The 14374-nt window shown below is 38.0% G+C and overlaps 1 protein-coding gene across 1 annotated transcript; it reads right to left on the minus strand.

Annotated features, from left to right (window-relative positions):
• Nucleotides 1-1101: 1101 nt before the first annotated feature.
• Nucleotides 1102-13889, minus strand: UFM1 (ubiquitin fold modifier 1). Its single transcript, XM_043892220.1, has 6 exons — nucleotides 13796-13889; nucleotides 13663-13719; nucleotides 9033-9090; nucleotides 6041-6080; nucleotides 4625-4657; nucleotides 1102-3185 (listed from the first exon to the last, which is right to left on the minus strand). Coding segments are annotated over exons 1-6 (258 nt in total). The 5' UTR covers nucleotides 13798-13889; the 3' UTR covers nucleotides 1102-3117.
• Between the last annotated feature and the right edge of the window lie 485 nt (nucleotides 13890-14374).

Genomic DNA, 14374 nt, shown 5'->3' on the forward strand with positions numbered 1-14374 from the left:
AGAGGCTCCTAAGTATACACAGATATAAATGATTTACCTACATAATATGCAGTTTTATAAATAGCCTTGGGAACACCAATATATAGTCAGTTAACTTACAAGTGCTCCATTTCAGTATATAAATGCTTCCAAGTTATAAATATTTCGAGGTCTTTGAGTAGAGACATGGTAGATATCCTTAGTATCTTAATTTGGGTACTAGGGGCTTAAATTGGACTGAATTTTCTTTCCACTGGCTTTTCTTTCAAATAACTGTTACTAAAACACTTCTTTTTTTTTTAAATCCAAAAAAAAAAAAAAAAAACAACTGGACTTGGAACACGTTAAAAGGAGGCTTTATTCCCACTGAGTCTGAAGAGACTGTTACAGCATCTCTGCACTTAGCTACTGGAGAAGCAGGCAGTATGAAGAATACTTCCCAAGATCCTATAACATTTTCTATTCACTCTGACCCCTCAGACTTCATTTAATTCATCTACAAAATGAAAGGGTTCCCCAGGTGGCTCAGTGGTAAAGAATCTGCCTGCCAATGCAGGAGACACATGAGATGTGGGTTCCATCTCTGAGTCAGGAAGATCCCCTGGAGGAAATGGCAACCCACTCCAGTATTCTTACCTGGGAAATCCCATGGACAGAGGAGCCTAGTGCCTACAGTCCACGGAGCTGCAAATAGTCGGATAGGACTGAACAATTAAGCACACACACACAAAGTGAAAAGTTATAAATTCTCAAGCTAAGCTGAAAAGCAGAAATCATCAGGACTGCTTTTATATACAGAAATGCTTGCACATCATCCCACATTTAAAGAGTAAGAACTTTAGGGGTAGTATCTGTAAGTCTGTATTCATAATTTTCTAAGTCATTTTGATAATCACACAGGTTTAGGATCTACCAGCCCAAACATTTATATAGACACTTAACTACACTTTCAGTTTCATCTGAAAATGAACTGGTGTTTGGAAGAATACATTCATTTGTAAGACCTATAGCCAATAATCATCTTTGTCCCCTATCCCTTTTTTGGGCTACATTTGTTATATACTGCCTCAACAGGTGTGCTAAGTAAGCACTTCAATAATAAAATAAGAGTAGACAATATGGTTTATGGTGTAAGAAAATGTATTTTCACAAGATATGAATCATGGACCAATAAAGCACTTTAAATACACCACTGTGAAACATTTTGTGCAAAGTTGTCACAGATCATATTTAATAACATGTCTAGTTCTATACAAGAAAATATTTTTAAGACCTTACTGCAATAAAATTTTCCAACCAAAACAAAAATATTAAATAATTTATGAGACATCATAAAACCTATCTGTGTGACAAATCAGGCAGAATTCTGTGCTAGAAACAGAATGAGGGAAAATCTAAATAAGACCCAAAAGTCAGAAAATTTCTCATTAATGGAGGTTTAATTTTGTTAAAGACCAGGAGTCTTTAGGCATCAGAAAATAAGTTTGCTTATAAAAATAAAAAATTCCACAAACATTAGAAACATACTTTTCTACCTCAGCACAAAATTTTTTGCCCTTTACAATTCAGAAGACTTCTAGTCATATCAAATATCTGAACCATGTCTTAGTCTTAACCAATATCATCTTTCCGATACTGAGTCTGTTGCATAATTATTTTTCCCCAATGAACCTAGGGCCTATGCACATTTCAATAAAAACTGGTTTTAGAAACACTTTATTCATGAATAATTCAACACCTGTATCTTGAAGCTTACATTTCCAGGCCTGCAAAGTGCAGAACAGATATCAACCAACCAGGCCTGCCTCCAGAGACCGCAGCATCTAGAATACAGCAAGTCAAGTGCTGGTTCTCAATCACTATGAGCCTTCTCCTTTCAAGATATGCATAGATACTGATGCCCTCACTAAGGGCAAACATAATCTTCCCTATGTATATCTTTCTTTAAGGGGAATTCTGAAAACCGTATGCTGACAATGCCTATGCTGTGCTTTCTCTGATCATCTTTGGCTCCTCATAACACTGTCAAGTGTTCTGTTTTCCCTTCAGTTCTCTCCATAGCCTCTGCAGTTTTGTCTAACCAGTTTGGCCTTTTCTGTGACACTCCTGTTACAAGTTTCTGCTTGCCTTCCCTTTTGTTTCTTTCCTTCTTGCTAGAAGCCTGGTCATCTGGGCTTCCCCATTTTCCTTTCCTAGCTTCTTATTCACCCCACAACTATAATCTTAATGCTTCCTTAAATGTTGGGTCTTCATTATGTATAACCAACCAGAATTTAAATTAGCATTTCTATGAGCGCTGTTGTGAACTTTCAGATGTTCTTCTTTACACTGTCTCCCTGAAGGCTATTTACGATTATCCTCAAGAAGATGATGGTTTCTTGAGGATTCCTATTTTAAAGGTTGTTTTAAAAGAGATCAATAAAGGAATGCATAGTTCAGCAACTGATGCTTCTACTTATTCTTAATTCTCATCATTACAAGTACTGGAGTCTGCAAGATCATCTCTAAAACTCTTTGGTGTGGGATACCAACCAGTTTTACCCATAAGGGCTAGATTGAAAATGCAATTTTGGGCGCTTTGATGTCAAATTAAAATTTATAAGAACTCAAGAAGTCTAAAACTTTAAAACAAGCTAAATGATAAGACAGTTATTCATTGATATGATCCTTTATCATAAATGATATATAAGGAGGAAATCAACTATGTTTGTGTCTGTGAGTCAGATGCTAACAAGCCAACCGTCATGTGTGAATCCATAATCTTTTTTACATTTTTAACTCAGGGACAAGAAGGAAGCTTCAGTAAATTTTAATTTTCCAGATGTTCTCAGAAAGAATGACCAGAAGCACCCTCAGGTTATAAGACACAGATGGTTGATCCATTCACCCCTGATGAACTACCTGTGTGTGCAGCGAGGCAGCAATGAAAGACTGATCCTCTGTGGTCATGGTGCCCTAGGCCTGGATGCGTTCTCTCCTCACGTGAAGTGTGAACAAGCACGGACAGACAGTCACCTTTCATTATGTCATCAATTACTGGTGTTTTCATAGGATTTCAAATGCCTGATTCCAATTTTACAATAATAACATTACCAATATTTACTCTGGAAGGGGGTTTTATGTTCCAAGCAGCGGATATTAACAATGTCCAACACGATCTCTAGGAATTATTCGCAGTTCTGAACCGTGCTTTAGAAAAACATTTCCTACACAAACAGACAGAACAAAATGTTAGGTATTTAAAAAATGACATGCTATCCTTAGCAATTCAACAATTAATATGCAGAAGAAACAAAGGAGTGTCAAGTAGGAGCAAAGCTCAAAAATATCAGAACCCAAGTCTAGGCTCCTGAACTCGTGCTCTTATGCTTCTCACATCCTCATAACCAAAGTCGAGGCTTCTTATGTCTTGTTCTTACTCCTTTCACATCCTCACAACCCAACAAATGTCTGAAAATTTGAAATAAGAATACTACCCACAAAAATAAAAAAAAGGAAGGACACTACCCAAAGAAATACCACCAAACACAATCATCAATATTTGCTTTAATATATAATAAAATACTTGGGAGCAGGAAAAATAAGTGTAAATTACCACAAGTGACAAAAGTTTAGCAATCCTAACCTATTTTGGGTCTGGGCTGCCTACCGAGATTTTCTTCACACTTTATGATGCCCACAATTCAACTTTAAAGGGGAATCCAACAGGCAACATGTCAGAGTAAGAAGGAATTCAAATTAATATAAACTACTGGACATTTATAGAGTAAGAAAACGCAAATCTTTAAACCCAAGTTTAAAAGTATCTACACAAAAAATACCTCACAATTTTCAAAAAATAGCCTTTTTGATTTAATAAATTATACACTTAGAACAATTGACTTATGTAAAAAGAAATTATCATTTTAAATCCTTCTTTATTTGTTATATGGCTACATTACATTTCAATCCCAGGCCTTACGAGGACAATATAATTTTGTAGACGTATTTAAAAAATAACAGTTAAAAATAACTACGTCTCAAGACTGCATTTATATTAAATCATGCTTAATTTAAAAATATTTTAACCGAACTATAAGCTAAGGAAGGTACATCTCAAACAAATACATAACTGCTGTTTAAAAAGTTTAAGACTACTTTTACCCTTCCTGCTTGTTAGGGTATCAATATATAGCACTACATAATGTTAACAGCTTGAAACTCGCAGTGCGGGCTAAGTCCCATGAAATTTAAATGACTGTACTTCTTCAAAATAATAATAGTCAGTACTTACTGAATGTTTATTATGAATAATGCAAACTTCTAAGCACTTACATGCACAACCTCACAACTATCTAATGAGATAGTTATTACAGAACATTTATTCCCATTAGAGCAATCTACTTTCAAATTTTTTGTTACATGTATTAGTTAAAAAACTTTAATGCTCATTAGTCAGATTTTCTTTCTTGTAGCCAAAAGCATGTAACTGATACACAGAATGTAACAAATTATTCACACACTTAGGTAAAGACTGCCGCATAATCCCTGAAAATCAGCCATTATCTTGGTAAAATCCGATCAAGTCTAATTAGAATGAATTACATATTCAGTATCAATTGATGTAGACAGCCTCACTACACCGCCAAGGATTGCGGATACTCACCAGCAGTCTGTGCAGGGTTTATTCCTATTCCATCTAGAAAATAAGTTGTAAAATGACCTAAGTTATTTCTGAAGCTAAAAGGCTTTACCAGTAACAAGAAGAAACGTGCCAAAGTAATGCTGCTGTGTATACAGGCATAAGCCAAACAGTTATACCAAGAACACGAATGACAATCTGGCAGGTAGGTTATCTACTGCACTCTCACTATTATGCCTTTACACATATTGCTGGACCTGACAATGTCTATCAGTGAAACGATCCCAGTAAGTTTGACAAAGCACAGTTTTTCACACTGTTTTGCCACATCCAGTGAAAAATAAAGTCAAAATACCTTAAGTATGTCAGTCATCATTTAACATTGCTCTGAGGCATCAAATCTTAAGGCTGAAGAGCCAGAGTGATGTAAGTTCCACTGACACTTGATAAAAGTTGACAAAGCACTCTCCCAATAGTTATTCATTTATGAATCTAAAACTTTCCAGAAAAGGAAGGATAGCTTTCTTCCAAATACAGACACATTTCAATGTGGCAGCACGGACAATGTTTCAGAATGAGAAATTCCATCATTATCTAAACTAAATCACACTACTTACTGCTCTTTAAAACCACCTTCTCTTAGTCCTTCTTAACTATATGTGAACTACTCACCAGAACCTGGGACTATGACTTTGTATTCTCAATAGTTAAGCCTTTCCTGCCATGTTTGTTCCTCATCTTATTTCAGTATTTTCTCTTTGGGCTGGTTCCATTAATTATTTGTAGTATCCAACGATAGTCAGAATTTAATTTATATTATCTAACTGGATGAAATCCTCATTATTGCAAGCCTGTAAGAATTGTTTTCTATCAGGAAAGCAACAGCAAGGGACAGCAAAGGTACATTCCTGCTTAGCTTTCTATATTCTAAAACCATTTATGATACAATAGAAAACACTTTGTTAAATGACAAGTTATTTTCAGCAATAATTTGGCATAAGGACATGTGATATTATAATGTGCTGTGCTTAGCTGCTTGGTCATGCCTGACTCTTGGCAACCCCATGGACTGTGGCCTGCAAGGCTCCTCTTTACATGAGATTCTCCAGGCAGGAATACTGGAATGGGTTCATGCCCATCTCCAGGGAATCTTCCTGACCCAGAGATGAACCCAGGTCCCCTGCACTGCAGGCAGATTCTTCAGCATCTGAGCCACCAGGAAAGCCCATAAAGTACTGTACTACATAATAAAAGCACAGAAAAAACTGAAGACAAAATTATGAACAATAACTCTGACTTGGTGTTTACAATTATGTACATCATTTATGTTGATATAAGGTTTAGGATTCTTGTATTTTAAGTCAATTTTAACTAATTTGGTTTCTTTCAACAGCTAATAGCTCTGTTTGTGTAATAAACAGGTTTAAGATGAATTCTTACCATTGGTAATAATTGCACTTGTTGCTGCAGGAACTTTAAACTAAAAAGGAAGAAAAGAAAAAATACATATAAGCATATAAAATGCTAATTATAAAAGATACTTAGCAATGATAGGGTACATATAATCAATTCCATAATTTTAAATGTAATTTATCTTTCAGGATAAGTAACATCACCAACTCCAGTCCTTTGGCCTGGAAAATCCCATGGACGGAGGAGACTGGTAGGCTGCAGTCCATGGGGTCACTAGGAGTTGGACAAGACTGAGCAACTTCACTTTCATGCATTGGAGAAGGAAATGGCACCCATTCCAGTATTCTTGCCTGAGAATCCCAAGGACAGGGGAGCCTGGTGGGCTGCCGTCAATGGGGTTGCACAGAGTCAGACACAGCTGAAGTGACTTAGCAGCAGCAGCAGCAACATCATCAAAGAAAGGATTACAATCTGCTTTATCTTTAAAGAATGATGTGCTGTGCCAAGTCACTTCAGTTGTGTGCGACTCTTTGCAGCCCCATGGACTGTACTGCCTGGGCTCCTCTGTCCGTGGGATTTCCCAGGCTAGAACCCTGAACTGGGTTGCCATTTCCTTCTGCAGGAGAATCTTCCTGACTCAGGGACTGAACCCGTGTCTCCTGCATTGGCAGGCAGGTTCTTTACCACTAGTGCCACCTGTTTTCTAAAAATTGCATTTCAATCTATGTGTTTAGGACACCATAGATTGTAAAATGCATCTTATTTTACGCACCATAAAAAAGGAGAAACACTGTCAATGAATCTACAACCCAACGTTTGATCTTTCAGACTTAGACACGATTTACTTTGGTCATGTTTAACGCTCAGGCACAAGTGAAAATAAAAGCAAAGTAACTGCTTAGAATAGTCCTAAAATTTCTTGGTAGAAATAGTCCATTCAAACAAATGCTCTCTTGTGTTTAATATGGGATTGCAATAGTCCCATTATGCCACCAAGAAATATCTCTAAGTACAAGCAGGGGTGCAGGTGATGTCAGCTGGACAATTATGTGACTGCCACATGGTCAACCATGACAGACAGCCTCCACTCATGTCTATCCAGAGATGTAAGTGCTTTAAGAGTCAATGAAATGTGGTATGGAGCTTATTGGTAGCTTAAAGGTAGAATTGTTCTCTTAATGCTCTCATTTGTCAAAGTGTGTTCATAGCTCATTCATTTTTCCAATAATTTAATAAGCCCTTCTATGCTACAGACTAGCTTTACAAATATTACAGCTGAGTTTTGTGATCAAGTAAGTTTGGAAAACACTAAGTTAAACTGGGAATCTTTTCAAAATCCTTTAGTATGCTGCTAATACAGTTTATTTGACTCCAGGAAAATAAAAAAATAGTCAATAATGCCCCAGATTTCTGGACCACTGATCCCAATTTCAGTTTTTACTGGTTATTTTTTTTTGGTGGTTCGAGTGGTCTGAGGAAAACGTTCTCCCTGGGAAATGCTGCTCTCAGTATTTATAATAATCACACACAATAGTTGAGAAAAAGCTAAGAGCTCATTTTAATTTATGAATTGAACAATCAAGTTTTAAAATAAGAACTTAACTACACATGAGAACAATTACTTGTTACAGGCCTACGTACCTAAAACAACAATTTTACTGTCCATATGGCACATTCTTAATTGTAAATGTCCTTTATGTTTTAAAAATTTTACATAAAGTAACTTCAAAATATACTTTAATAAATTTTAAAATAGTTAAGTTTTTATAGAGGTTGTAATACTTTCTAATACTTTTTAAAACACCTAAATTATAGGCAATCTCAGATTTCTAAAACTTAAATATGACAAAGTTTCTAGTTGTTCTTCTTGGTTATATCCATTTTAAGTTATGTATTTTCTTTAGTGGTAACCTATTACATGACAATAAAAATCAAAAGCAACTACAGACACAATTTTTCCCTTTTTCAGCCTACAGCAACAATGCTGTTTAACTGAAATTGGGGGAAGCTTTACTAGTGATGTACATACAGAAACTACCCCTTCTTTCTACAGTACTGACAAGTTTTTTCCTATATGTGAAGTGCATTTTATGTTCCTCAGTTTTCATTTATTTTTACTTCAGATCCCATTGTGTTTTACAATTTAGGATGCTAAGAAGTTCCTCTCAGGCTTTGATAACTCATTATTTAATTTCCAGTCCTACCTATGTTGGGGGATTTTATTTTTCATTAAGAGAATTATATTAGGGTTTTACATCCATGGACTTTTGGTTTCTCAAGTCAACTCTTACTGAAAGATTCCACAACATTAAATATAAATGCTAATATATTTTTACTCAAAATCATGTAACTGGGCAGGAATGATAAGCATTAATTATTTCCATTTTACAGATTAAGAAATTTCAGGAAGAGACAAACTGTCATGTCAAACAAATAATTAATGACACAGTTAAAAGAGGAATGCTAAGTCTCCCAAGTCACAAGCTTCTCTTCTAATTGTCAAGTACAAACAGTTGCTTTATAGATGCCTCTGATGAAAATCTTTGGAAAATTTTTATTTCTTAAAAACAGCAACCCATATTTTCAAAAACAATAAATTTTACTGACACTCCACATGCTTATAGAGAAAAGTTGAAAAACATGATAAGTATATAATAAAATTATACTTCCAGAATCAAAGTTAGTAATAATACAAGCATACAGTGTGAAGTTTTTTAAAAATTGACATGTCACTATCTTTTCAATTTCAACAAGGATTCTCTTTATAATTTAAGTTACATTAAATAAATGTGTCAATTTGTGTAACCCATTCTTGTATCTGTGGATCTCAACTCTCACTCTTCTTTTACCTTTATGTAAGGTTTAACTTTTTTGTTTTTTTTAAGGTTTAACTTTTGACAGCATAAACCTAGCAGTGAACTTAAGTGGAAGTGGGAGGTCAAGACACATGCAGATTTTTGAGACACATTTTGAGACAAAAATTGTATTCTCTACAGGCTGTTCCAATTTCTATACTTACTTCTTCTGCTGCAAACTTTAAGACAGCTGTGAAAGGTGTACTTTCGGGAACACTGAGTCTGCAAGAATTAAAAAAGAATTTTTTTGAAAGGCTGATTTTTTAAGTCCTTTGTTACTTATTTCAGCTATTATAGCAGACCTTGGCAAAGCTGTCTTTTGAGTCTGAGGTTGGCTGTTCTGATTGTACACTATGTGCATTAACTCTAAAAAAGAAAGCAATAATTAGCCTTATAGCTGACATGGTACCCTCAGGTCCACTTGAAAATGCATAACCTATACAGGTGTGGATTTGTACATGTTTAATACTTTGATACAAATAGGTCTAGCATGTAGGTTGCTTCTTGTTTTCAAAGATGGATTTCAAAAAGTGGAATCTCTCCTCAATCTTAAGTACACTTTGCCACCTTCAGTCCATCCTATGCAAGAATGTGATCGTTTTCATTTAAAGAACAGGTTACCTGGGGAGCATCATCTTTTCATGGACTTTTCTGTGCACTTTCAATCATCAAGTCAAAAATAATAGTCCAGGTTGGTAAAAATGAGTACGTTTACTACAGCAAAATGCGAAGTGATTTTCCACCTACATGAAAAAGAGCTCATGCAACACAATCTGAAGTAACATTTTGAAGTGATGTATGGTTTTGACTTGAATAGTGGCAAGTATATTCAAAATCAATGATAAACAATCTGTATCAACTGTTCAACTTAACCATAAAAAAAATTGACATTATACCTTAAGAAAGTAGAGAAATAGGTTAAAAAATAAGCTATGTAAGATTCTTAATGTAAAACAAATTACAGTGATTAAAGACAGAAACACAGAATCTCTTTCAAAGCAGAGAAAGTTAACATTTCTCTTTGAAACTTCTCTATTTATCACCACTGTACTGTTCTCTAATGATTTAATACCAACTACTATATGTAACATTCTCAGGTATATATACCACCTCCTCACTCAGTCTACAGATTGACTGCTGAATACAAAAATCATTATATCTAACATTGCACATTACAATGACTTTGTAAGGGTGAATAAGATTTCTTGGCTGCCATATTCCACTCCCCCAAAATACTGCTAAAGAATGAAAATAGAACATGTTTTTCTTCCATTTCCTTTTTTACATGGAATAAAAAGAGAAAAATAAAATTATATATAAAGAATAGCTATTTATTTAAAAAATAACTAATAAACTGGCAATGTAAAAATTTACAAAGCCAGGAATAGTACTTTGCAAGTATTTCTATAGTTTACTTACAGTTCAGAACCTGAGAATTGCTGTCCTAAAACTCTTGCCCGTAGAGAACTTCTAAAACTTTGGGGTTTCAATTCACTTTTGGACTAGAGACAGGCAATGTCCTTGTACCATATAATTAAATGCCATGTTGACACTCATTAACAAAAGTTCCTCGCCACAGATTAAATTGGTAAGACTATCCAAAGAAAATCCAATAAAACATAAAAGCATATTTTAGTGAATGTTCTGACAGAAAACTGCACAGGGATTGGGAGTTACTTTCATTCCAGAGACTTTATCTAGATCTGACACCCTTGAGTTTGCCAGTCACATCACTTACTCTTACATTATACTGGTATTTTGAAAAGATGAGAACCATCCTGTATACTGAGGTGAACTTTTAAAGTAAACTACTGTCATTTTTTTTTTTTAAATAAAGTCTCACGTAAACAGAAGTATGGCATAACTTGACCAGTGGACACTTAAGAGAAGGGTGACATGAACTTTCTATACCATCACAGAAATTCCAAATTCCACCATTTTAATGATTAAAGGATGTTATCAGAAGTGGTATTCACAAAACTACATTCCAAGCACAGAAGAGAATGTGTGCCAGAGCAGGCAGAATTCAAAAGATATGCTGTCAATATGCAACTAGGATGGCTGAAACTTTAAATGATGGTGGTAGTGAGGGGGCTGGGGAGGTGAGGCAGGGAGTTAAGACTGGAAAGACTGGAATTACACTGCAAGAGTCAAGAGTGAAAGTCGCTCAGTCCTGTTGGACTCTATGTGACGCTAAGGACTGTAGCCCGCCAGGCTCCCCTGTCCCTGGAATTCTCCAGGCAAGAATACTGGAGTAAGTAGCCGTTCCCTTCTCCAGGGGATCTTCCCAACCCAGAGATGGAACCCAGGTCTCCCGCATTGCAGGCAGATTCTTTACCATCTGAGCTGAAAGAGTCTATGGTGTTTCTAATGCATCCTGTACATGACAGAGAATGTTTGATTTCAACATTTCTGTAACCAAGTAGCAGCATCAACAAGGAGTCAATCAACAAACAAAACTAACCATAAAAACTGAGACATTCCCCCAGAATGAATCTACAACTGCAACATCCTTTCTAGAATGCAACCGTTAGCAACTCAAAAGGATGCTTCTCTATTACACTACATGTTTACCTGCCTGACAAGTGAACAGTGGCCTTAAAAAGTTGAAGCATGTTTTCCCAACAAATCTCAGAGCTGCTTTTACTCACATAAACCTAAAGGATGATGCTGTGAAAGTGCTGCACTCAGTATGTCAGCAAATTTGGAAAACTTTGGCCACAGGACTGGAAAAGGTCAGATTTCATTCCAATCCCAAAGAAAGGCAATGCTAGAGAATGCTCAAACCACCACACAATTGCACTCGTCTCACACACTAGCAAAGTAATGCTCAAAATTCTCCAAGACAGGGTTCAACAGTATGTGAACTGTGAATTTCCAGATGTTCAAGCTAGATTTAGAAAAGGCAGAGGAACCAAAGATCAAACTGCCAACATCCGCTGAATCACTGAAAAAGCAACAGAGTTCCAGAAAAACATTCACTACTGCTTTAGTGACTATGCCAAAGCCTTTGTGTGGATCCCAACAAACTGTGGAAAATTCTTCAAAAGATGGGAATATCACACCACCTGACCTGTCTCCTGAGAAATCTGTATGCAGGTCAGGAAACAACAGAACTGGACATGGAATCACACACTGGTTCCATGTCGGGAAAGGAGTACATCAAGGCTGTATATTGTCATCCTGCTTATTTAACTTACATGCAGAGTACATCATGAGGAACTGGGTGAAGCAAAGCTGAAATCAAGATTGCCAGGAGAAATATCAATAACCTCAGATACACAGATGACACCACACTTATGGCAGAAACGAAGAAGAACTAAAGAGCCTCTTGATGAAAGAGGAGAGTGAAAAAGTTGGTTTAAAACTCAACATTTAGAAAACTAAGATCATGGCATCTGGTCCCATCACTTCATGGCAAATGATTGGGAAACCGTGGAAACGGTGACAGACTTTATTTTTGGGGGCTTCAAAATCACTGCAGATGGTGACTGCAGCCATGAAATTAAAAAGATGCTTACTCCTTGGAAGAAAAGTTATGACCAACTTAGCCAGCATATTAAAAAGCAGAGACATCACTTAGCCAACAAAGGTCTGTCTAGTCAAAGCTATGGTTTTTCCAGTAGTCATGTATAGATATGCGAGTGGACTATAAAGAAAGTTGAGCACTGAAGAATTGATGCTTTTGAACTGTGGTGTTGGTGAAGACTCTTGAGAGTCTCTTGGACTACAAGGAGATCCAACCAGTCCAACCTAAACGAAATCAGTCCTGAATATTCATTGGAAGGACGGATGTTAAAAGCCGAAACTCCAATACTTTGGCCACCTGCTGTGAAGAACTGACTCATTGGAAAAGATTCTGATGCTGGGAAAGACTGAAGGCAGGAGGAGAAGGGGATGACAGAGAATGAGATGGTTGGATGGCATCACCGACACACTGGATATGAGTTTGAGTAAACTCTGGGAGTTGATGATGGACAGGAGGGCCTGGCGAGCTGTAGTCCATGGGGTCGCCAGGAGTTGGACACGACTGAGCCACTTAACTGAAATCATACATGTTATATACATTTTATATACACATATCCATATACAAACTATACATACAAATACACACACACACTCTAAACTAGAGGCCTGCCAGCAAATTCATTCAGTCAATATGTATTAAGTGAACTGGTATCACTTTCAGGCACTCTTACATAGTTACTGATGCTGCCTTACTCCTTCCTCCCTCCCTCCTTCTCATTCTTTTCCAGAGCCAGTTGACGCACTGATGAGAATACCCCGGTGTAAAGGCAGAAATCAGAGATGATGAGAAGAGGGAGTTAAGGGCTCTACTCTGTGAAGCCCAACTATCGCGGGAGACACACCAACGGGAATCAACGGCCTGACATTCTGGTCATTTTGGAACCTGGGCTGGGAGGCCTCACCTTACCTCCCCAAACAGCTGGTCAATGCGGTGAAAGGCCTGTCCCGTTATAAGCGGACTCCAGACTACATGAAGGATCCCATCAAACCACCAGGGCCCGGTCCACACGTGTCCCCGCTCCACCACCCCCGAAACGAGTTCCGGAGAGCTCGGAAACCCAACAACAACGTTCCCATCACACACACCCGCACAGCCTCGCACCCTGGCAAGCTGACAAACGATAACTCGGTTTAGGTGAGAATGGGGCGGCCTCGGGGAAAGGAGAGGAATGCGCACCGCTGAGGTGGCTGCCGCTGGGAAGGCTCGAGTCGTCTTCCCCCCGACACGAGAACCCCTCCACGCCCCACCGGGGCCGAGCTACTCACACTTTGTATGGCAGCCGCGGGTCCGACGTCAGTGTGATCTTAAAAGAAACTTTCGACCTGAGGAAGAGAGAGAGAAAGGTTAAGGTCGGGCAGCGGGACCGCGGAATGGGGCGTATGGAAAGCCAACACTTACATGGTGCCGCCGTTCGAGACCGAAACCTCGCAGCAAACCCGTGAGGAAGCTCCACTTCCGGCTCGGCGTCTCTTCCAAATCAGGTCCACGTCTCCTTCCGCAAGCTGGGGTCCTCCGAGGATGCGGTTGTCCAAAACACTGCCTGAACATTGGGCCCAAATGCTCAAGTTGGGCGGAGCTTACAAGATCAAAATAGCTAATGCTTTTGTATGTATATCTCTGGAACACAATTTCGGGTCGTATGGAAAGAATATTCTTTTACTTGAAATTATTTTTCTGCCGTATTTTTAGTCAGGCAGCACAGAGACAGTGAGACTCAAGGTCCCAGTTTGCAAGTCGGGGCGGAAGTATGGGTCCCGGGAGGCGGGGGAAGAGCTGAGCGGAGGGCAGGCCTGTAGGCGGGGCTGGAGCCGGGCACGCTCCTACGTTGCCGAGGGAACCTGAGCGCGGAGACGCTCCAGTGATGCTCAAGAAGCGGGAATCCTCACTCACCTTTAATATTAGTATTTTCTACCTGCCCAGCTACCTAATCATGTTGTAGGTTTCTCGTAATTTAGCTCTCAAGTTTTTAATTTCCAC

This window comes from Cervus elaphus, chromosome 30, assembly GCF_910594005.1.
Source record: "Cervus elaphus chromosome 30, mCerEla1.1, whole genome shotgun sequence".
NCBI lineage: Eukaryota > Metazoa > Chordata > Mammalia > Artiodactyla > Cervidae > Cervus > Cervus elaphus.

Bases quoted from the DNA above. Each gene is read 5' to 3' on its own strand.
- UFM1 (XM_043892220.1), bottom strand. The intron at 9,091-13,662 runs GTGAGTAGCTCG...TAATTCTTGCAG, and splicing joins CCGCGGCTGCCATACAAAGT to ACTCAGTGTTCCCGAAAGTA. The intron at 6,081-9,032 runs GTAAGTATAGAA...CTTCCTTTTTAG, and splicing joins TAAAGTTTGCAGCAGAAGAA to TTTAAAGTTCCTGCAGCAAC.